Source organism: Siphateles boraxobius, unplaced genomic scaffold (assembly GCF_051911475.1).
Source record: "Siphateles boraxobius isolate OS27281-9 unplaced genomic scaffold, OSU_SipBor_1 18, whole genome shotgun sequence".
In the NCBI taxonomy this organism is placed as follows: domain Eukaryota; kingdom Metazoa; phylum Chordata; class Actinopteri; order Cypriniformes; family Leuciscidae; genus Siphateles; species Siphateles boraxobius.
In genome coordinates, this window is record NW_027508788.1 from 46,442 (window position 1) to 71,266 (window position 24,825).

Below are 24,825 nucleotides of genomic sequence, written 5' to 3' on the forward strand. Positions count from 1 at the left end.
TTGAACAATAAAAGACAAACATAAGTACATAAAAATTGATACATGAGTAAAAAGTCATAAAAACAACTATAAAATCATCTGAACCCATGACTTCATGTGCAAACGCATTCAAAGCACCCATTATACAAAGATCCATCAGGCTGCTAGTGTGCATGGTAAAGTCTAAACCAGACACTATACAATTAAGAGTGTCCAAAGGCATGAACGGAAAGAACCAAATAAACAGATGCAATGGTTACATAGAAATAAATCTTATGACTGATTTGATCCATAGCTTGGCTCGGAGCTTTTCTAGAAACTTTTAGCGGGCATCTGTAGCCGGTTAGCTGGTGAGGTGACCCATCAGTCCGGGATGCAGGGCGTTTTTAAAGACCTCCTGTCGGTGGAGGGATGGCATGTACAGGGCAGGGGCTCCTCCGGGATGGGCTGGTCCTGGATAGCCTTGCCCTGGGAGGGATGTGCCACCCATGTGATGCAGAGGTGGTGGACTCTGCTCATAATACTGCACTTCGGAACATTCGTCATCAAAGGGCAATGCTAGGCGCTTTCCCTTTTGTCTACGATTGCAGAACCACACACGTACTACCTACAGAAAAAAAAAATTAAGTCAAATGGGTTTTAAAAGCACCGACTAATTACGAAGGGTCCACAGACTTTGAGGCATGCTCACATCTCTCTCCAGGCCTAGGTCGTCAGATATGTGTGTGATCTCTAGAGTGTTGGGTTTGGGACACTTCACAAAATACGACTCAAGAGCAGAACGGACCGTGCCTTCCAAACTGGTCCTCCGCTTTCTTTTTCTTGTGTCAACAAACACCCGCTCAATTTTATACATCTGAAAAATATTGAAGATGGGCCATGAGACAAACTTGTTCAACATTTAAAACGACCACTGCATTGAAAGATCAAGTGTACTGGACTATTTTTCTTAGCAGAACCTGTCAGTCAATCTACATGTGAGAAAACTGACTAGTCAACATTGTATTTTGGCCAAGACTTTAACTTCGTATATGTCAGCCTGCTTAATACATTGCTGTTGCAAAACCTTGTAGTTGTAACATAACCAGAGTATAAACCGATAATCTGTATTGTGATCTTTGAGCAAGAGGATTATCGAGAGAAAATAAAAATAGGACAGGACTCAATTCATCCGTTGATTGGATAAGGCTGATCTTAAATGCAAGCTTTCAGCGAATTACAAGAAAGACGCGGGATTAATCCAATCATTTCTTCTGTATAAATTCATTATGCATCACCAGATATGTCTGTCAATCGAGTTATGAATAAAGGATAACTAACAGCTACATTTAGAAAAGAGATCAATTGAATTTACATTTCAGGCCAACTTTAAAGTATAGCTAAGGTCAATTTAGAAAACAGACTGAAAACACAAAACTCTGCAAGTAATTTTTCTAAAAATCACAAATGCACTTTAAAGAAAGTCTTGCGACAATGTAGCACGCCAGGAAAATGTCGTTTCATTATAAACTACGTATTGTTTTGCGTAGAAGAAAATTGTTGCTAATATTCTATTCCACACATAGCTGTAAACGGGTGACTCAAGTAAACTATCCTCAACTCAAGTTCAGTGACAGGTAGTCGGTTGAGCGCCCCTAGTGCAATGTAGTGTACTTACATCCTGAGGGTTTTCGGAATTCTCGGCCTCATTCAACCACCTCTGTAGCAGTGGCTTCAGTTTACACATGTTCTTGAAACTAAGTTGGAGAGCCTCAAAGCGGCAGATAGTCGTCTGACTGAACATTTTGCCTAGACAAAAGTACAACTGTTAAATAAATCCACCATTTCACACATATACATTTATATATAATGGTTAGAGATCTCAAACTCACCATACAAGTTTCCAAGCGCGAGTCCCACGTCTGCCTGCGTGAAGCCAAGAGTGATGCGTTTGTGTTTGAGCTCTTTAGCAAACTGCTCCAAGTCTTCTGTGGTCAAATTCTCCTATTATTTTTTTTAAGAAGCAAAACAATTAAGTTATACTCAAACAATGCTATATCTAAATCAAACTACATTTCAAAAACCTCACCTCCTCCTCAGAATCACTGCAGCCACCACTGGAGGACCCGCTGCTCCTGGCTGCGCCCTGCGCCTGGCCGGAGATGTTTGGCGCAGATCCTCCGTTGAAAAACCCCGGGCTACCGAACCCATTTCCGGGTGGAGATGGAGACATAGAGGGAGATGATGCCGAGGGAGTCGGGGGAGCTTGAGAAATATTAGCGGGGGCCGCGATATGAGCCAGTCCAGGCCAAAACGAAGGGTTCCAGGGTGCGTAATAATTTACCCCCGTGGGCACGGATGATGTACCGGGAGTGAGATGATATTGTGACGGCGGCTTGTTATCTTCACTTGCGTATTCATCAACATCTTTCTCGGTTTTTACTTCAGATGGCATCTTGATTTGTTCCCTGGTTTCAGCTATAGGCGGGCTTATGTTTGCTGGTTGGGTGGCTGCCGTCGCCCCCGCCACCTGCCCGGTGAACTCGGGGGCAGCAAACGGGTACCAGTGTTTGGGTTGCACAAAATCACTACCTTGCAAATCGTTCGTTTTAAAATCGCCAGAAAATGGGAAGAAGTTTTGGTGTGTCGCAGAGCTGATTCCGTTGAAATGGGCTTTGTTGAGGAGCAGGCTTGGATCCTGAAGCATGCCGTGCGCGAACTGCAAGGACGCACCGCCAAGTCCATCCAGGCCCGGGGCTTGATGATACATGGCCCTGTTGACCTCGTAAGGTCTGCAGTCTGCTCCTGTCGGGGTCTGCGGTCTCTCAGTCATCTTCCCACAAAAAGTTATTTCGATTTCAAACAAGAAAGCGTTGAGAATGCTAGTTTGATAATCAATAATCGGCGATCAGTGGCTCCATGCCAGGGTGTTCTTTTAAAAATGAGCGAACCAAAACAGACCTCTAAGCCTCAGATTGTGTGTCCCAGCATCAGCCTGTGCTGAAATGCGCGCAGTTCTTGTGTGATTGCCATCAATTAGGCCTTTAGAATGAACTAGAATCTCCCCAAATCTTTCCAATCTCAACTCTGATCCTGTCCCACACAGGTTTTCCTAATCAATCGGAGTTGGAGGCTGGGGTCTTAACCATCTCCTCTCCTATTGGTCACCTGAGACAATAAGCCACAGCTGACTTTGTGAATGAACTTGGTTTTCTCATTGGGCGAGGGCACGTTTGGGAATGTGAGATGTAGGCCTATGCATTTTCCAAAGGTGCACAAACTTCAAATAAAATCTTAATTAATACTTTTAACTTCAATTAAACCTTTAAAAAATGTATAAAATGAGATGCATAATAATTCTTAATTTTGTTTAGAAGTAACATCCAGTAACATTAGCTATAATGCGTGTTGAGTATTTACAATGCAAAATAGGACTACATATTCATGTTTTATATTCATGCCACATTAAGTAAACTTTGTTTCAGTAATATGCACTTAATGAGTTGCTCTAAAGTCTTAACATCCGTGGGAAATCCACTTTATTGTGCAAAAGTTTTTATAGTCTATTTTTCTAACTTCGTTTACCAGATTTCATGTAGGCTATATTTAGTTTATTATAGGCCTATTGTAAACAAAATTGATCATGAAACGGTATAATCGATAAAAATGCATTCACTGTTCTATTTGGTCAAGACATGGAAATAAAAGGTGAATTGTTTTGTTTGTCTGTTGCTGATAAGCAATTGGATTACAAGCGTCACATCTCCCACCTTCACGCTGCTTGTTGAACCAGTTTAGGAGCCGTTTATACGAGGGTATTTTAAAAAGAAGAAGGTAATAATAGCCTATTACTGTGATGCGGAATAACATATTTTTAGCTGATTCATTTTATTTTTCCCATAAGAAATTAATGTTTAAGATTGCTTAGAACAATTAGGCTATGTATTTTAAACGAGAGAGAGGTTAGAGAGAGAGAGAGAGTGCGAGTGTGTAACAAGTTAACAAAATTAAAACAGCAGTCCATAGTGCAAAAATACACACACAAAAAAAGTTTTGTCTCAAAACATGGTGCGAAATCAAAAATGTATGATGCTCTTATGTTCAGAATAGCAGAAGTGTGCTCCCATATCACTTCTCGTTTTCATCATTACTCCCTTCAAATAGAAATGTCTACATTTCAAATACATTTAAAACCTGTTTTCTACTTGCTTTAAAAAAAGTTTCCTATTATAGGCTATAGCTAGGCCAAGGGGGAGATAGAAAAAGCTTATATATTAGATTCAGTCAAAGTCGAATTTATCTGATTTTATTTTACTTATACATTTATTATAGCCTATAGGAGAAAGTCTGGGTGGGCGACAAACATAAAAAATAGAAACATTGATTAAAACGTCACGGTAAAACAGTTTCAAGATATTGTAATAAACAGCCTAAAACGTGATTGTTTTGTTAATATTAGCCTGTATAAGTCTATACATTGTATAGGCTAGCTTTTTTGCATTATTCATATTTTAAATATTTTTGTATGCTAGGCCTAACAACAGTGCAAGCTTCGTCCACGCAATTTAAGGCATAATAGAGAGCTTGCTTTTTGTTTCATTAAAGTTGTTTACAGTTTGTAAAAGCTCTAGAGCCGCAATCGATACAGCTGTGCACCCCCGACCGAGCCGATCGGTGCAGATTGCGGCAGGAAGACGCGCCGCAGGAAAGTGGATGGGGGAGGCATTGTGTCACAAGAGCCCGAGGCCCCCCGCCGCTTCCAGAGCCACAGTTGCGATGGCCGGCCATTAGCTGCCTTTCAGCACTGAACAATAAGTCTCAACCCTTTGATTCCTCCCCTACCCCCTCCTCTACTCCGAAACAAACACAGTTTCAAAGTCGTCAAAATTTCACCGATGCACTAGTCTAAAGTCTCTCTCCAGCATAAACATGCACGTCTATTCTGGAGTCTGATTGCTAAGTAGACCTATATGTTAAGGCATAAAATGATCATGCACACATAACTCTGCAATCTGCTTTGATTCCCTGCTAATCCCTATGATGCTTCATCACCACCCACCCAGAGCATCCTCTCTCTCTCTCTCTCTCTCACACACACACACACACACACACACACACACACACACACACACACACACACACACACACACACACACACACACACACACACACACACACACACACACACACACACACACACACACACACGGCCAACACAAATCTACAACAATCAACCCCCTGCCTCCAAACACACTCTTGCAGACCAGGAGTTATAGGTCACAAGCTGAGCTGTCCATCTCTCTTGGTCACAAAGCCGAGGAAAGGACACACAGGAGGACTCCGGGGCCAGTCAAAGCTTTTAAAAGACATCAAACCACTGCTGCAGGCATTGTGCTGGCCCATGGACTTGGTGGGGATTGTTATGTAAAGTGCAGACAGAGGAGGAGAAAGTGGGAAGAGATGACACAGGCCGGTGGGGTGTGCAGCGAGGGACGGCAGGACCAGGATTAGGCCACAAAACACTCCCAGGTGGCTCCTTTTGGCAGGCCGTGTCTATTTTTGTGTACTGTGAAATTTGTACTCGGCAAATCTTTTCTTGAGATAACTTCAGAGTAAACATTAACTCGTTCTAACGACAGGCGTTTCATTGCACCTAGCAGTTTGCGGTTGGTATTAATATTGAGCAAAATCATCACCCCGCCCTTGTTAACATTTGATGCACTTTTTTAGAATGAGTCTGCACCAGCTTGTTTTTAATCACACATAGAGGTGTGGAAACCATGAGATATTGGAGCTAATCAAAGGGCGTACATACTGTGGTAAAGTGCTGGTTGAGACGAAATGGTTTGAATGTTGCAATCTGCAACAGAAAATCAAACAAGCATACAAAGATACTAATACAATTTCCGTTTTAAACATCCCAGTTGCTTTCTGATCTCACTTTGTTATAAAATTGCATCTAAAGTATTATCTATTATGAAATAAGGTTATTATAGTGAAACTAAAAAAACAAACAAAAAAAATTACTTGCAATAAAATAAACATTAACTGAATTTTTTTAACACTTATTTTATTTCAGCTACTTGCCAAAACCAGCATTTTGAAATAAAAAACTATATAGATATATTAAAAAATAACAATTAATAAAATGACAAAGAAAATAGAATTTTAACTTTAGACAAACTCAAAAAAGGAAACTGAATATAAAATTAATTCAAATTATAAAAAATAATAGTATCTTACTGATACTAAAATAACTGATGATTAATATCTATCAACATAAATGGAAATTGATTTTCAGTTGTGGACGGTATTCTTTTGAATAATGACGACAGCAGCGATATCTAGAGAAATGTGGATATACCATTTTATACAATATAAAATATTTTAAACGAATATAAAATACTGTGTACATGCCAATTCATACTCTAGAAACCATTTATGTTATATTGAAGGTCTTTTTTAATAGTTCCCTATTAATCTGACTTTATGTCTGAAAAAAGGAGCTACAAATATGGTCTGGTAATCAGTGAACATGTTTTTTTAAACTGAAATATTTTCTAACAGATAAAAACTGGACCCTGAAGTTTTAGTATCTGATAAACAGGTATGTGACCTCTCTCCCCTTCTGCCCCATTGACTTATACAACCTGTCCGATGGCCTTTTGATTGTTTTTGACACCCTGCTGACGACTACTGCCTCTCTCCCCACATATCTTGATCAGGTGGCCTATGGCTGCCTTCCTCACCATTCACAGTTACAATAGCCTTTAATGGCTCTCCCCCATAGACACCTCAATGAGGCTGGATCTGTGATGGGCTCCTTCGAACCACACCTTATGGGACAGATAAGTGGCCCATCGCAGAAAAGAGCCTGTATTGGGGGAGGTTGTGTCTGCTCTCGCCACGTTCTGTTTGGATGCTTGAGCTGGAGGACAAACATTTATGCTACACTTACTTTCAGAGAACAAGCGTCTTTCAGCTCCAGCCTATAACAAATATGAATAGAAATGAAACACTGACATACTTTTCATAACAATCAAAGATTTAAAGTCAAACATACACTTTTGACAATGATATTCACATATGCAACACTATCCATAAAATCCTTCTTGATTTTTGGAACAGTGCATTTAATGCACAAATATGATGTTATTTACTGTAATGTGACATAATACAATAAAGTATGATGAGAAGCTTTATGTAAATGTATAATACACAATAAAAAGTCATCTGAGTATTAAATGTATTCATTCTTTAATAACTATGTGGTCTAAATACCCTCTTGAAATATATTTACTTTCTGTGCTATATACCATCTTAATCGTAATGTCATCAAATAATGTCATTCAAAAGTTTGGGGTCGGTGCGATTTTTTTTTGGGAAGAAATTAAAACTTATATTCAGTAAGGATGCATTAAACTGATCAAAAGTGAGAGTAAAACATGTATAATGTAAATAATGTCTTATTCAAAGAGTCCTGTTTCACAGTTTTCCACACAAACATTAAGTAGCACAACTGTTTTTCGACATTGATAATAAATGTTTCTCAAGCAGCAAATCAGCATATTAGAGTGATTTCTGAAGGATCATGTGACACTGAAGACTGGAGTAATGATGCTGAAAATTCAGCTTTGTCATCACAGGAACAAGTTATTTAAAAAAATATATATATATTAAACTAGAAAACAGTTATTTTAAATAGTAATAATATTTCACATAATTTTTTACTGTGTTTTTGATCAACCTTGATGAGCAAAAGACTTTTCATAAACATTAAAAAAAAAAAAAAACTTACCGACCCAAAACTTATAAACGGTAGTGCGTATGCATTATATTTAGTAAAAATTAGTAATTCAATGTATGCATTTTTATTTAATTCAATTCTAGTCCAAACAAGACAGTATTAATAGAATCATAACATATTCTTGAATTATAACATTCATCACAGATGTGATGATATGCCAGATTGTGATTGTCATGTCATTATTACCCATAAGCTTCAAGGAAATACATATAATACATTTATTTAAGTTTATTTATTTATTTACACTAAAGTGACTTGAGCACAGGAACCTCAAAAACTCTGTTTCAGTCTGACTAATATTTAATTCCCAGACACAATCATTATGGATTTGATTTTTACTGAGGGATACAAATAAAACAAACAAACAAATAAAGATATAAGAGATGCTTCATACTTAATTGAAGAAAGGTACAGTGGAAACATGACTAAAGTAACAAAAATTAAACTATTCTTAATTTAAAAAAAGAAAGAACGAATATATTATACTGTTTTAAATCAGCACTGATAATGACAACCAAATGTTGACAACAAGAAAACAATATTCAGATATGGAGAGACAAATAACAATGTTTGAGAGACCACTGTGTACTTCTTATACACAATGATAAGAGGTGATTCTGGAGGCAGCTTTGCCCAAAAAGATGAACACAGCTTAAAAAAAATTACATCTAACCAAAAGAGATGCTTATAAATCTTCCTAACATAACCCTAAAGAAGAATGATTTTAAAAGGGAGACGACATAAAAAGCTAGCGAGAGAAAACAAACTCCAGACTTTAAGAATAAAGATGTGGCATAAAGAAACCGCTTTGAGTTTCCACAGAGTTTGCGCTGCAAGAATTCTTTCAGATTCAATATGTGCATTTGAGTACAAGAAAAACTTCTTAACCACTGCTGCCTTTTACTTTATTTACCTCATCATTCATCTACATATTATCCCTTCTTCAGCATCTTTAGAGTTTGAGTATTTTTGGACTTTGTTCTGAGGGGGCTGGGTGTCAGCTCAGATGTTCCAGGAAAAACAGAGTCATAGTTTTTTTCTTTCCATGTGTCATCATTTGTGTGTGGTGCAACTTCACCCAATGGCTGAGAGCTTTTAGGTGTTAAGCCTATTGTAAAAGTATTCAGGGTTGTGGTTGTGTGTGTGTGTGTGTGTGTGTATGTGTGTGTGTGTGTGTGTCCAGGTCACTTATGATTTCTCTGAGAGTGTAAGGTGGAGTCGTCAAACAGTGGGTTTTTCACCTCCATCTCTCCAGTCTGCAGAGAAAAAAACCACAGTGATCATACTCATTTCTGGTCAGAACTGCATGATTAGCTGTGCATCTTTTACAGAAGTATTTTTGTCTTAAGACTGAACCAGGAAAGCACCTCTGTACCACATAGATGTGGCTCCTAAAGTGTGTGTATATTTATATGTGACATACATACATATATGTATATATATGTATATATATGTATATATATATATATATATATATATATATATATATATATATATATATATACATACATATACACACACACACCAGATATTTATATCTTTGCTGTAGTGTTTCAGTTGGAAATATCAGTTTACATTTCCAAATATTAATTTAGCCATTAATTGTAATAATCCAGTGAGATTTTGTATGCACAAGGAGTCTGACAACAGCTCCACACGGAGATCTGATGTCACCATCATCGAGTCCATCTGGGATTACATGAAGAAACAAACAAAAAAAACACACTGAGACTAAATCCAGTAGAACTGTGGCAATGTCTCAATGTTTGGAAAATGTACTGTAAACTGAATTGTAATGTAAAATTCCAAACTGAATGTTTGGAAATGTAAACTGATATTTCCTACTGACACACTACAGCAAAAGATATAAATAACTGCTGTGATGGATTTTTAATAGATAAAATAGATAGATAATAAACTGTCTTTTGGAACTAATCATGTTTCTGACTCTAAAAATCTGACCTTTAGATTATCTAACCTTATGATAAACTTTTACCCGACTTCCACTTTGGGTCTAATATTATGACTTGAACTTGAAATCTTTTGGTTACCTAGTAACAAGAGGGCTTGTCTATGAAAAACCAATCAAATTGTGGGAAAATGATGTAATGTACCATGTCATTTTGCCATACCCCTATTCTATAAAAACTGTAGTAGTCGTGTTTACTGGTGGGATTCTCAATGGAATTAGTCTGAGATCCTCTGGCCGTGATTAAAGCATGTTCGAAGGCATTGTCTGAAGTCAAGTTACGGTTATTATAGCTGCGCAGCAAGTTAGGGTTATTAAGGTCAGCCGACGTTGATGTGTAGACACGCTGGAGCATAGGATTAGATTCAGCCGCCGTCGATGTGTAGACGTGCTAGGGAATAGGGTTAAGCTGGCTTAAAACCATTTTTAGGGGGTGAAAATACTAACGTGCCTAAGACACAGTACTGTGTGTGTATATATATATATAGGAAGTTAGAAAAGATAAGTGAGAGATGGAGATGATGATAAAAGCATACACACCGGTGCCAGTCCAGGGCACTCATACACAGTGAAATCTCCCTCTTCGTTCTCCTCGTCTGACGTGGCCCCAGACTCTGACACTTTAGGTTCTGCTTTATGTCTGTGTTCAAAAAAATACATGAATATTTATTATAACTGATATAATATGGACCACATTTTATGATACTTTCATGCAGAGTTTAGTAAATTAATCTCTCACAGAGCAATAGGTGCTTCAACTTCGTTATCATGATTTCATAACTTTCGCACAATAGCCGCAATGACAACAATGTAAATCCTTTGTAAAATGACATCCATTGTAAATGCATTACTATAAACATGAGTATTTAACAAAAGGGGAGACAAAATAAGTTTTGGTAGTAAATAAACATTGTCACAAATGCTACTTAACTTCACTCAGTAGTCTTAATATGATATATATATATATATATATATTACATGAAAATTGAACCAAATTAGAAGGAAGGAAATGAGTAAGGAACATTCTTGTTTTTAAAAATGTGTGTTTTTAGTCAGCAGTCTCCTAAAGCAACTTAAAATGATATAAATGCACAAATAATGAGAGCTGAGAAAAGACAAGGCATGCTAAAGTGCCTAAAACTAATCAACAGATCATGTTTGTGCTTACTTCTCCATAGAGAGCATCTGTTGTTTCTGATGCTGGTAGTGATACATCTGAGCACTGTGAGCCAGTGTTTTATCCCCAGACTAAAACATGGAAAGAGAATGCTCGTAAACACTTAAACATTCAGGAAGTAGTTCTGAAGTGTATATTGTATTTTCAGATGAACTGGTATAAATGTGAATTCTCTTACAGAAGTATGGTTATGGTCAGAGCCCGCTGCATGAAACGCAGGGTAATCGACCTTCTGAGCCAGTTGAGATTCTCTCTGAAACCTGTAAAAAAATTAAAAATAAGGCTTGGAATAGAAAACACTAAAATTTACACTGACATTTATATTGTCTTAAAGACGTACAATTAGAGTTTTTTTCTTTTTCCTGCGTTTTTGCAAAGAAAAAATGCTTGCTTTTTTGCCGCAATGAAGGACTAAGATTTTTAATAAAATGAGGAACTGCTGTTGTTGTCAACCAAATCTGAGGCTTTCTGTAAGTTTAATTTGAGTTTTGCGTCTTCAAGAGAGTTTGAGTGTTCAAGATTACGGACAGCTGCCCTGTCCACCCCACATTCACTTTTTCCTTTTACAGGATGTCAGGATGGATCACATTGAACAGAACTGATTCTGTTCCAAATGTTCACTAGAAATGAAACTAGACAGATGTCTAATCTTGAAACCTTTTGGTTACATAGTAGCAAGAGGGCTTGTCTATGAAGAACCAATCAAATTGTGGGGAAACTATGTAATGTATCATGTAATTTTGCCATACCCCTATTCTATAAAAACTGTTGTATTCGTGTTTACTGGTGGGATTCTCTCTGAGATTTGTCTGAGATCCTCCGGCCGTGATTAAAGCATGTTCGAAGGCATTGTCTGAAGTCTGAAGTCAAGTTACGGTTATTAGGCTCAGCCGCAGTCAACGTGTAGACGCGCTAGAATATACATATTATAGGACGTAGTTAAGTTTAGGAAAAAATCTACGATACATAACACTGAAAAATACTATATAAATATATTTATATACACACATACAACACATGTATGTGTACTTGTATTTAACTCCTGCATTATTTTATAATACATTATTTATTTATAATACAAATTATTTATAATATGCAATAAAATAATTAAAATTAAGATCTGGTAATATTTTTCATTGTCCTTTCCTTGGATAAATACTGGAGTATTTTATTGAGAAAGGCTATCTTCATTAGTTTGAACCGGAGGATTGTTTTGAACACACTACGGTGACATGATCATGGTTTTGGCTGACAAAACAAACTGTATAACTGATAATAAATAATAACGATGATAAAAAGATTCAATTTACCTGAGCCAGCAGACGGCAGCAACAACGAGTGCCACGGCCCCCACAACAATGCATAAAGATATCATCACTGCTCTCATACAAACACAATTATAAAAGAGAGAAACAGAGACAGACAAGAAAATTTGAGGAGGACTGTCATAAACAGGAGATTTTGCTTCATTAAAATGGGACTCAATGCTACTTTAATGAGAGCACAGTGAGTAAATTGATAAATACAAAACATCATGGGATGGGCCTGCTGTTAAAATGTCATCTTTGTCAGGGATGTAGGCCAGCCAAACCACAGTAAATCCGGTAAAATTACATTAAAATGAGTGCATTTTGGAGTCAATTTCTGTGGAAACCGGGTCAAAGCATGATAAAATAATAATAAATAAAAAAAACTCACATCAACACATTAATCATAATTAGAACTTAATAAAAAAAAAACAATATCAAAAGACACATACAGACAAGCAGGTTGTCTCTGGAAGGGTGGGGGGACACCATCGGCCCATGGCGGTTGGACGAGTTTGTGTTTGGCTGGAGAGATTTAGGGGTGTTGCGGTACTGTGGTGTCGACAGGCTGCCTGTTGTTGGTTCTACAGTTGTGGGTTTATGCAGACTCTTCTGCTTCAATTCTGAATTGGATTGTGGAGGAGACTGTAAGTGAGAGTCTAAAGAGAGGATGAAGAGAGAGAGAAAAGAAGAGAAAGAAACATTAAAAGCATTATTTTGATCTAATGTCCCTAATTACTACAGTGTTTTTCCACTGGTAACTAAGCAGCAACGGCATCAGCAATCCAAACCTGCAGCCGTTATTTGTCATGTCACACCACACTGAAACTGAAACTGCATAGATAGCGAAGAGCAAGCGAGGTGGAAATTCAGAAGGGTTTGCTATGAATCATGACCACTATAACCGCTATACTACCTCAATAACCATAACCACACAGATTTTAAGAGCAGAGAGTTCAAACCTGGCTGCTGGACTTCTGGCATTTGCTGCTTGCCAATGACAGACAGATGGTCGATTTCTTCATCAATAGAAGGATAAATGGGCATTGTATCTGCGAAAACAAGGACAGAATTTCATTTGATAAAAATAATTTTTGGTAATTTAAAAATACCATGGGATTGCCATACAAACATGGTTCGGCCATGCAATGTGCACAAAAATCATGGCACCATGTCTTACAAACAACATACCACACATTTTTCTTGTAATTCAAAGTCAAACTTTAGCTCAATTGCACTGGGAGTATATTCTGAAAATGCATAATCTTTCATAAATGATGTATGAGAGCAGAAGTCTGATGACGGGGCTGTGCGTGTCCTGAGTGAGAGTGTGCCAGGGAGTTGTTTGTTTGACACGCTCTAAACGGAAAACAAAAGCAGCACATGGTTTAATGGTACGTTTGGCCAGACAGTAAGCTGCATTCCAAGACTATGGAAGATCGTCCCTCCCGGCAACCAGCCTGAGTGTGTGAGTGTGAGTGTGAGTGTTTGTGTGTGTGTGTGTGTGTGTGTGTGTGTGTGTGTGTGTGTGTGTGTGTGTGTGTGTGTGTGTGTGTGTGTGTGTGTGTGTGTGTGTGTGTGTGTGTGTGTGTGTGTGTGTGTGGCCAGTGAGAGGGGGTGTGTGATCACTCATTACCTCTTACCACACAGAAACTGATTTGAAAGAACTTATTCACAGAAAAGAAGCAAAACTCTATTGTCATTTATCTTAAATAAATCCATTTAAAATAAAAGACACTGTTAAAATAAGTCTGTCTTAGCACTCCAATACACAACAGAATGTTATTTACTTTAAATGTTAACAACAAAAAAATAAAATAATATATATATATATATACATATTTTTTTTTTATGTATTTATTTATTATAAAGATTAAATACATGATTTAAAAAAAATATATATATATTGTCCAGCTCTAGTTGGTGGTTGCATAATGTATAATTGTATAATGGCAAAAAACAACAAAAAAACAACAACAGAATATGTGTGTGTGTGTGTGTGTGTATAACACATTATCTGGTCCTAGTTCTATAATTTTATAAAATAAACTAAATAAATTTTATTATACTATAAATAATAATCATATCCTCCGGTCCTAGTTGGCTAATTTTATATAATCAAAATAGTATAGACTATATTGCAAATATCTATCTATATATATCTATATGTATATATTCATTACATTATCCAGTACTAGCTGGTTAATTTGATAAAATAATCAAAATGAAATATACTATAAATATTCCTTATATCATCCAGCCCTGGGCGGCTAATTGTATATAGGCAACAACATAATATAGACTATATCAAAAATATTTATTATATCTCTCATCCCTTTGCATCACAAACGAAATAATATTGAATAATATTTAATAACTATTTAATATATCGCCCAGCCCTGGTTCTGTTTGACACGTTGAGAGCGATCATCTAGATAAGCTGATCTATGATCTAACTGCTATGTCGTTGAGAGGTGAGATGTTGCATATGGTACAGAGTTTGTGTAGAAAAAAAGTCATATATAGCAAACTTTATCGTAATCATCGCTTTACGTTGCACATAGACATAAATGAAGTCTTTATTCAGCACTGTACCAGAAAGTGCTGACAGACTGGAACTACTGGAAAGGGGAATGTTTATTGTCATGAAAGTGTGTGTTTAGTCTACAGAAGACTGGCCATCTGCCTCCTGGAACAAGACTGATGTGATACAGCAACACATATCGCTGTCTCAACACCCCCACAGTCCAGGCTGTGTGTCTGTCCTCCACAGCAGGTGTCAAAGGAGGCGGGACAAACCATCTGTACAAGTGGACCTGAAAATCTGTGCTTTACACACGAAGAAACACTACATCCTGACTAAAGTCTGATGACCAACAAGAGGAATCAACTAAACGAATCAAGTTTTGATACAGTGGGTGCTACATGTACAAGATCAGACCAGGGTTATTATAGTTAACTAAAACCAGAAAAAAAATTGTTGCTTGAAATATAATAAACATAATCTTAAAGTAAAATATATAAAAACATACTTATTTCTCATTTTCAAATAGTTTAACTTGATGTACTAAAATAACTAAAACTGAAATAAAAAATGAATAAAAACTGCATTGACATTAAAAAAAACATACAAATGACAAATTACAATTACTGCAACTCTGACTAAAAGGAAAATGAAAATAATTAAAATAAAAACTAATCCCAAATATTATTGAAATCTATAATAGTATCGCAATGATAGTAAAAATAACACACTGGATCAGACAATCTTATCTTTAAACAATATAAACAGAAATTTTTCAAAATATTATGAAATAAAATGATTGATTTAAAAAATAATAATACACATTTGTGAAGTGTAAAAAGAAAGATTAATATTATATTACTATGCACTTGACTGTGGGTGGGGAAGACCGTACTTGAGTGTGCATTGAGACAGAACAGCAGTACTGAGACATATTATTATGCCATTACAAAACTGTGCCTTGATACCACAGATCCCTTGCTGTTTGCATTTGCATGTAAAATTAGCAAATTAACCATAACCAAAAAAGAGAATGCATGGACGCATACTTCAAAAAACCCACCTAAAAAGCATACCATCGTTTGCACCTTTGGCTGACTGTCTTAGGGCATATGATTTGGGATACACTAATTTCTCTGACCTGTGCAAGTATATCATGCAGCTTTCTATAACTAGTCGGACACAACAGCGCTGACTGACAGGCATCTAAAATCAATAGGCAGTATAGGCTATAGGCTATTTTTGAAACGAGTTTTTACACGATTATGCTGCCATCTAGCGGTGACTTCACTAAGCGCACTGCTCAAAAGGGATATCAACATTCAGGTGTTTTTGACGGACAATGACGACATAAATCTGAATCGATGCAAAGCAATGACACATCAAATCTAAAAAAAAAAAAAAAAATACAATTATTATATGTGATTCACTGACGTCAACCAACTTTGGACAACACTAAAATACAACTTCCAGCCAGGCTATTTCAATGTGATAATTAACTGAGTCATGTAAGTGTTTAATCAGGCAGGTGTTTATTGACTGATGTCCCCTGATAACTTAACTTTGCAATGACACATCAAATCTAAAAAAAAAAAAAAAATACAATTATTATATGTGATTCACTGACGTCAACCAACTTTGGACAACACTAAAATACAACTTCCAGCCAGGCTATTTCAATGTGATAATTAACTGAGTCATGTAAGTGTTTAATCAGGCAGGTGTTTATTGACTGATGTCCCCTGATAACTTAACTTCGTCTCGCTCACTTGGATGTACATCACTGCTTACGTTGCACAAGTGCCCACTACTGGCGGAACCCTTGGAATGTGTTTAAATGGAACACACTAAGCCCACTTGGAATCCTCAATGGAGCCGATTTATTATTTACAGTTTTTCCTTACGAATTTGTATGAATCTGTATGTATGCTTGGGCTGTTGGAGAAAATATAAAATATTACACAAACGAAAATGATAATACAATGAACTATAACGGTGTAATAACAGTCAGCTTAAGGTAGCTACAAGAAATATGGGGTTAAATGTCAAAATGACTCCAATATCATACACTAGAGTTGTGTGGGGGTAAATTAAGCGAGATCAGCCGTGACGTCACAATCATGGTGCATTGTGGTCTATGGATCTGCCTGAAGTGTACATGTTGAGAAGACTCGCTCCTTCAGTCAAAATCAAGTGATCAGGGTCTGTCTAAATAAACTCTCTCTCTGGATTCATTTTAAATCAGTGACGTTAAAATGAGACTGCTGACCTACATAGGCAGATGATGGTTAGTGGCAGAAACTTCGATTCAGCTGGAAAAATCTGGATTTTAAATACATGGTGGAATAAAAACCCAAATTAAATGTGCTTTAAAACCGAAGACCCAGTGTTGTTCGCTCATGGCAATATTAAAGCAAATATGACGCATGACTGTTTGATCAGTAAACTCTTTAACAGCAGGTTCCACCTTGGTCTAACATCACTATCTTTAAATCTTTAAGACTTTCCTGTAAAGGACAGAGGTAAAGGTATAAGAGACAAAACTGCTCTAAAAAGCAGGATAACCTATCCTATTTGAGAATACAATTCAGCAAACATTCATTAATAGATCTCTGTTTATCAATAATGATGTAAAATGCACAGCAAAACATGCTCTTATTTTTGAAGATATTCTTAGTAACAGAAACACATAGACTCTGGCTGCACAAATGAAATGCTCAAAATGAAAGTTGTCAGCTGTCCTCTTCAGCCCTTTATCAGGCTCTTCATCATTCAGTGAGCCAGGCCTGTGTTTGCAGAGCTGAATTACAGGAAAAGTATGGCAGAGTATGAGAAAGAGAGTAGGTGAGGTAGAAAGAAGGTCTATTAGCATGAGAATTTTGGGAGAAGACAAACCCTAATACTGGGTTTGACCCCCTTTCGCGTTCAGAACTGCCTTAATTCTACGTGGCATTGATTCAACAAAGTGCTGAAAGCATTCTTTAGAAATGTTGGCCCATATTGATAGGATATCATCTTGCAGTTGATGGAGATTTATGGGATGCACATCCAGGGCACGAAGCTCCCGTTCCACCACATCCCAAAGATGCTCTATTGGGTTGAGATCTGGTGACTGTGGGGGCCATTTTAGTACAGTGAACTCATTGTCATGTTCAAGAAACCAATTTGAAATGATTCGAGCTTTGTGACATGGTGCATTATCCTGCTGGAAGTAGCCATCAGAGGATGGGTACATGGTGGCCATAAAGGGACATGGTCAGAAACAATGCTCAGGTAGGCAGTGGCATTTAAACGATGCCCAATTGGCACTAAGGGGCCTAAAGTGTGCCAAGAAAACATCCCCCACATAGGGGTGGGCGATATCTCGATATTTAAAATATATCGAGATATTTTTTAAACATGATATGGATTTTGACATATCGTATATATCGATATATTGTTCATATTTAATTCTGATTTCGCCACTTTGCTTGTTTGCCTTCTCTGTGCTGTGCTCGCCCCCGCCTCCTTGTTTTTGTTCCCCCTCCCCTCGCGTGTAGTGTTGCCAACTTAGCACCTTTTTCGCTACTTTAGCGACTTTTCAGACCCCTTTAGCGAATTTTTTTTTCAAAAAAGCGACTAGTGACAAATCTAGCGACTTTTTAGACAAACCTCAGTAACCTCCAGATGTTGCCACTAGTACTGTTCTGCGAGCGCAAGCTCTTGCTTTCTCCCTGCCGTCACTCTCTCTAACTGCATCTACCTTGTTCAGTGAATGGCTGAGACGAGCAGCAGCACATTCATGTGTTGAGCGCGCGCCAGTTTTTTTGTTTTTCCACGGACTTGTCACTTATCTGCTTCTCTTTTGTTTTATATTTAAAGTTTTGTTTGACCATTTTAATTTCCTTTCTTTTGCTTATTACTTGTAATACTCACTATCACATTGCTTTCACCCAGTTCCCAAACTCTCTCAATTCAGTTAATTTTACACATATAAAAAAATGTAGTCATTCACTATATCATAGCTACTTGTTCTATTGTCTGACAAAAATAATATAGGAAATGAGAACAGCTTTATTGGACATTCGGCGACGGCTATATTATATTATATTAAAATACAGAATGTGAGCATGAATTTAGAGAGAAAACACATTAGGCAGGCAGAAGCACTTTGTTCCTATATGCACTGCCTACCTTGAGTTGAGTTGTTTCATTTTTGAATGAAAAGAAGGCAATATGTATTTTTTCTTCTTTTATTTCACAGTTAAATTATTATTTTTGTATGTCGCAGAAGTACTTTATTCCTACATGAACTGCCTACCTCTTTGCACTTCAATAAAAAAAAGACTGTGGTATTTGGCATATTTGTTTTTGCAGTAGTATTTTTTTGGGGTTATTTTTCCTGTAAAGATATCGAGATATATATCGTATATCGAGATCTAGCAAAATATATCGAGATATATTTTTTGCTCCATATCGCTCAGCCCTACCCCCACACCATTACACCATCACCACCAGCCTGCACAGTGGTAACAAGGCATGATGGATCCACGTTCTCATTCTTTTTACGCAAAATTCTGACTTTACCATCTGAATGTCTCAACAGAAATCGAGACTCATCAGACCAGGCAACATTTTCCAGTCTTCAACTGTCCAATTTTGGTGAGCTCTTGCAAATTGTAGCCTCTTTTTCCTATTTGTAGTGGAGATGAGTGGTACCCGGTGGGGTCTTCTGTTGTTGTAGCCTATCCTCCTCAAGGTTGTGCGTGTTGTGGCTTCACAAATGCTTTGCTGCATACCTCGGTTGTAACGAGTGGTTATTTCAATCAAAGTTGCTCTTCTATCAGCTTAAATCAGTCGGCCCATTCTCCTCTGACCTCTAGCATCAACAAGTCATTTTCGCCAACAGGACTGCCGCATACTGGATGTTTTTCCCTTTTCACACCCTTCTTTGTAAACCCTAGAAATGGTTGTGCGTTTAAATCCCAGTAACTGAGCAGATTGTGAAATACTCAGACCGGCCCGTCTGGCACCAACAACCATGCCACGCTCAAAATTGCTTAAATCACCTTTCATTCTGACATTCAGTTTGGAATTCAGGAAATTACCTTGACCAGGACCACACCCCTAAATGCATTGAAGCAACTGCCATGTGATTGGTTGATTAGATAATTGCATTAATTAGGTGAGTGTATATATATATATACATACATACATACATACATACATACATACATACATACATACATACATACATACATACATACATACATACATACATACATACATACATACATACATACATACATACATACATACATACATACATACATACATACATACATACATACATACATACATACATACATACATACATACATACATACATACATACATACATACATACATACATACATACATACATACATACATACATACATACATACATATATATACACATATATATATATACATACATACAGTGGATAGTAAGTGAACACACCCATGCTAAAGTTGACTAAAAAGAGGAATAAAAAAATCATCTTTTGGAAATTGATCTTAATGCCTTAATTTAAAGAATGAGGAAAAATCCAACCTTTAAGTACACCAATTTTCTTTGTGAATGAATAATGTATCGTAAATAAATAAATGTTCTTCCTTAAAATACAGGGTGCGTAAATCAGGATGTATATAAGTCATATGTATATATATATATATATATATATATATATATAAATATAAAATAATTATATTTTATAAATATAGAATATTGAATATATTTATTATTCATAGTGTATATATATATAAGTAATAATTATAAAAATAATTATTTAAAAAATAAAATATTAAATCAAAATATATTTTTTTATTTCACAATTTTATATATATATTACATTTTAAAATTCTTATTATAATTATATAACTTCAAATAAAATAATGTATATATTAAAGTAGTAGGGATTAAAATAAATAAATAAATAAATATAATAATAATAATAAATTTTATATATATATATATACATATATATATATATATATACACATACATATACACACACACACACACACACACACATATATATATATATATATATAAATATATATACACACACACAGACACACACACAGACACACACACACACACACACACACACACACACACACACACACACACACACACACACACACACACACACACACACACACACACACACATATATACACTAATCCCTTCTGCTTTAATATTATGGAACTTCATTATAGTTGTGAGAGCCATTTATAACGAAGAGTTTTATAATATTTTTCTGGATCTTAAGAGTGATATTTTGTATATTAATATATGTGTATTTTGAATATTTATAATGTATCACATGACTTCAGTGTGAGTAACCCTTACTTTTTGTAAAATTTTGGTAGACAGTATTTTGACTTGAAATTTTTAAAATATTTAAGTAAAATATTCACGAAAAATATTTGAAGCTTGATTAAGGGTAAAAAGTTCTTAAGTTTTTTTTTTTTTTTTGGTAACCTGACAAATGAAAATGTGTCAAATCCTGGGAAATGGCTTAAAACGCCATTATAATAGCCGCTAATTTTCAGCTAATTAAAAACCTAATAAATATTTAACAAAAACCATTACAAATTTTAAATAAATATACAAATATTAAAACATATACTATTAATATACTAAAAATATGTATTAATAAATACTATTATACATCTATCTGAAAGCATATGTTGCTAAAGTAGCTACTTGACACTTACTTAAAAGATGACATTTCAAAAATATTTAGCACAAAAGCAAAAATCTATGACTGCAGTGTTGTAAAAGATAAAAATAGTGCTTTTTCTTTCTGCTAGAGCAGTGCTCACATGGAATTACATTAAAACCAAGGCCACACACAGACATACACGTGCACGCTTACAATCTGCCCCATGAGAGAGAGAGAGAGAGAGAGAGAGAGAGAGAGAGAGAGAGAGAGAGAGAGAGAGAGAGATTAAGCATAACCACAAAACCAATAGAAACAGTGAGAGAGGAGAGAAACTAGAGCAAAAGCACAGGCCAGATGATGAGAGGATCTGAGGTCAAAACCATCAACATCATCTCCTCTTTCAGGACGACATTAGTCACAGCCCGAGGGTTTGGTTAATAAATGCACAGCATTCGGCTTGAGAAAACGATTGTGTGTTGCCTGACTCGCAGTTTGAGTTTGTTGATGCACAAGCACTAAAGCACAAGCCAGATCAGAAAATAGGTGCTAAATAAATTGTGACATAGTACTAGCCAGAAGGTGGGTAATGATGGGTGTGTGAACGCCTTCGTACCGTGATTGTGCCTACTGGGAGCAACACAATGTCCGTCTTTATCTTCCTCCAATGGGGTGAGGCAGGAGCCACAGTGGGAGGAGCCAGGCTTACAGAAGTGCCGCCCCATTATGGCACAGTCTATGTGATCTGGGCACTTGTTTGCTGAAAAAAAAAAAAAACCATGTTAAAAGGATAAAAAAAAAGAATTAGATATACTCAAATTATATTATTACACCCTAAGCAGTAAACATCACATGTCATGTATTTGAATATCAATGCGCCCTCAAATCTTTATGAATTAGTGCACCAGGTGTTAACAGCAAGTGAAGGTAATGTTGTTCCTACGGGTATCATTAAAAGTCATAATTCCCTCTGAAGCCACACATGGATTTAGTCACCTGTCATGTTTTTTACTGGTATTGTTGTTTTTGCAGGTAGAAAATATCACTATGTCCCTTTAAACAAACATAATAATGCTTTGAAATTCATAATAAAAGCTCTTGACATCTGTTGTTTACCTCAGAAAATTATTTTGTTTAAGATTTATTACATTTTATTTAGCAAGGATGCACACAATTGATCAAATGTGACAGTTAAGACATTTACATTGTAAAAAAAAAATATATATATATATATATTTCAAATAAATGCTGCTACTGTGAATTTTCTAATCAAAGAATCCTGAAAAAAATATACCATGATTCCCACAAAAATATTGAGCAGCAAAACTATTTTTAAAATTAACAATAAAAATGTTTCTTGAGCACCAAATCTGAAGGATCATGTGACATAGAAAGCAGTTAATTCAAATTGAAAAAATATTTCACAATATTACCCTTTTCACTTTCTGATCAAATAAATGCATTCTTGATGAGCATAAGAAACTTCTTTCAAAGTGTGTGTGTGTGTGTATATATATATAATTATATAAAGTGCCTCGCATAAGTGAACACACCCATACTAAAGTTGACTAAAAAGAGGAATAAAAAAATCATCTTTTGGAAACTGATCTTGATCTATGAATTTTTAATAGAATTCAGATTTTGATTTTTAAAGGCCAGTTATTTCATGGATCCAGGATAATATGCATCCTGATAAAGTTCCCTTGGCCTTTGGAATTAAAATAGCCCCACATCATCACACACCCTTCACCTACTAGAGATTGGCATGGGGCACTTTCCATGAGATCATCTCTCAACGCAAATCAAACCAGCTATTAGACTAACTGAAATACAACCATGCCAATCTCTAGGTATGGTGAAGGGAATGTGATGATGTGGGGATATTTTAATTCCAAAGGCCAAGGGAACTTTATCAGGATGCATAGTATCCTGGATCCATGAAACAATTGGCCTTTAAAAATAAAAATCTGCCTGCCTCTATAGGAATTAACATAGGGGTGTCCTGACTTATGCACCCTGTATTTTAAGTAGGGGCCGACCGATATATCGGCGAGCCGATATTATCGGCCGATATTAGGCATTTTCATAACTATCGGCATCGCATTTAAAATGGCCGATAAATTAATATTTAAAAAAATGCGGCGTACGGTGATACATGTAAGGGTGGCGCTGACAATAAAGCACCTAACAGCTGTCACAAAGAACTGGCAAAAGCAATTATATGAATACATCAAATATAGCAAGGAGACATTTTAATTAAGTGTTTTCAGTCATTGTGGGCTGCAAAGATGAAGTTGACGATGCAGACTAGCGATCTTTGAATGCGCCAGAGAGAAATGCACATTTCATACGGATTATATAAGCAGAGAGCAGTCTGTCGTTTTGAATTGTTCTATTGTCCACTATATTTACTTCTTATTTATTAAATCCAGGCAATTGGTTGATGAAACATTGATTAAAATTAAGATACAATTAATACAAAACGAAATTTACTTTAATGAAAGGCTTTGTGCTTTCTGTTCGAGGTCTCTGTGAAAGTTTTAAAGCACTTTAGTGCCGCTTTCAGAGCGGTCATGTCCATAACATTGTTTTTTCCTCATAAATGCGAACTCGAAAAATAAAATGAATATTTTATGTTCTGTTGAGAGCCAACGCTTCTTCATCCGGTGGGTAGTAGCCCATTACTTTTGATTTGCGCCGTGTAATTCACAGAATTGATTTCTCTGCTACCAGCCTCTGTCACGTATTGTGTGAGCTTGTGACTATTACAAGCGTAGGCCTACAGCTGAGAAGTCCTGATTATATTGTCTGCTATATTTATTTTTTATTTATTAAATCCAGGCAATATATTGATGAAACATTGACAGTAAACTGATGCCTCGTTCTGCTTTGTAACGGGCGCTTTCTCGCGTCTATGGTAAACACATGTTGCAACATGAGCAATAACGGCCGCGTCCGGTGTAGACAGTGTTAAAGCTCATTCTGCCATCAAGAATGTACACAAATAATATCAGCCGATATATCTGTATCAGGCTTTTTTTATCGGTATCGTCATCTGCCCCCAAAAATCCATATCAGTCGGGCTCTAATTTTAAGGAAGAACATTTTTTTATTTACGATACATTATTAGTTCACAAAGAAAATTGGTGTCCATAAAGGTTGGATTTTTCCTCATTTTTTAAATTAAGGCATTAAGATCAATTTCCAAAAGATGATTTTTTATTCCTCTTTTCAGTCAACTTTAGCATGGGTGTGTTCACTTATGCTAGGCACTGTATGTGCATACACACACACACACACACACACACACACACACACACACACACACACACACACACACACACACACACGTATACTGTATGTATGTATGTACATATATTTCAACTTGTCATGA

The 24,825-nt window shown here is 36.3% G+C and overlaps 2 protein-coding genes across 2 annotated transcripts in view; both read right to left on the reverse strand.

The window, feature by feature from the left end:
• Positions 1-207: 207 nt before the first annotated feature.
• pou5f3 (POU domain, class 5, transcription factor 3) lies at positions 208-2,890 on the reverse strand. The gene is made up of 5 exons (XM_077232721.1): positions 2,048-2,890; positions 1,851-1,962; positions 1,637-1,767; positions 671-835; positions 208-586 (listed from the first exon to the last, which is right to left on the reverse strand). The coding sequence occupies exons 1-5, from the start codon at positions 2,789-2,791 to the stop codon at positions 323-325; spliced, it is 1,416 nt and encodes a 471-aa protein (XP_077088836.1). The 5' UTR covers positions 2,792-2,890; the 3' UTR covers positions 208-322.
• Positions 2,891-7,980: 5,090 nt separating this feature from the next.
• Positions 7,981-24,825, reverse strand: part of npdc1a (neural proliferation, differentiation and control, 1a) — a 31,044-nt gene continuing 14,199 nt past the window's right edge. Inside the window, exons 2-9 of the mRNA XM_077232724.1 lie at positions 22,048-22,191; positions 13,181-13,270; positions 12,671-12,877; positions 12,222-12,288; positions 11,090-11,171; positions 10,903-10,982; positions 10,275-10,374; positions 7,981-9,021 (exon numbers count right to left, since the gene is read on the reverse strand). Coding sequence (XP_077088839.1) covers positions 8,950-9,021; positions 10,275-10,374; positions 10,903-10,982; positions 11,090-11,171; positions 12,222-12,288; positions 12,671-12,877; positions 13,181-13,270; positions 22,048-22,191 — 842 coding nt within the window. The 3' untranslated portion in view covers positions 7,981-8,949. The remainder of the gene's footprint in view (positions 9,022-10,274; positions 10,375-10,902; positions 10,983-11,089; positions 11,172-12,221; positions 12,289-12,670; positions 12,878-13,180; positions 13,271-22,047; positions 22,192-24,825) is intronic.

Coding starts and splice junctions, on each gene's coding strand:
- pou5f3 (XM_077232721.1), bottom strand. CDS start 2,791: ATGACTGAGAGACCGCAGACCCCGACAGGAGCAGACTGCAGACCTTAC. Junction 1,963..2,047: donor GCAGTGATTCTGAGGAGGAG/GTGAGGTTTTTG, acceptor AAAAAATAATAG/GAGAATTTGACCACAGAAGA. Junction 836..1,636: donor ATTCCGAAAACCCTCAGGAT/GTAAGTACACTA, acceptor AATATTTTTCAG/ATGTATAAAATTGAGCGGGT.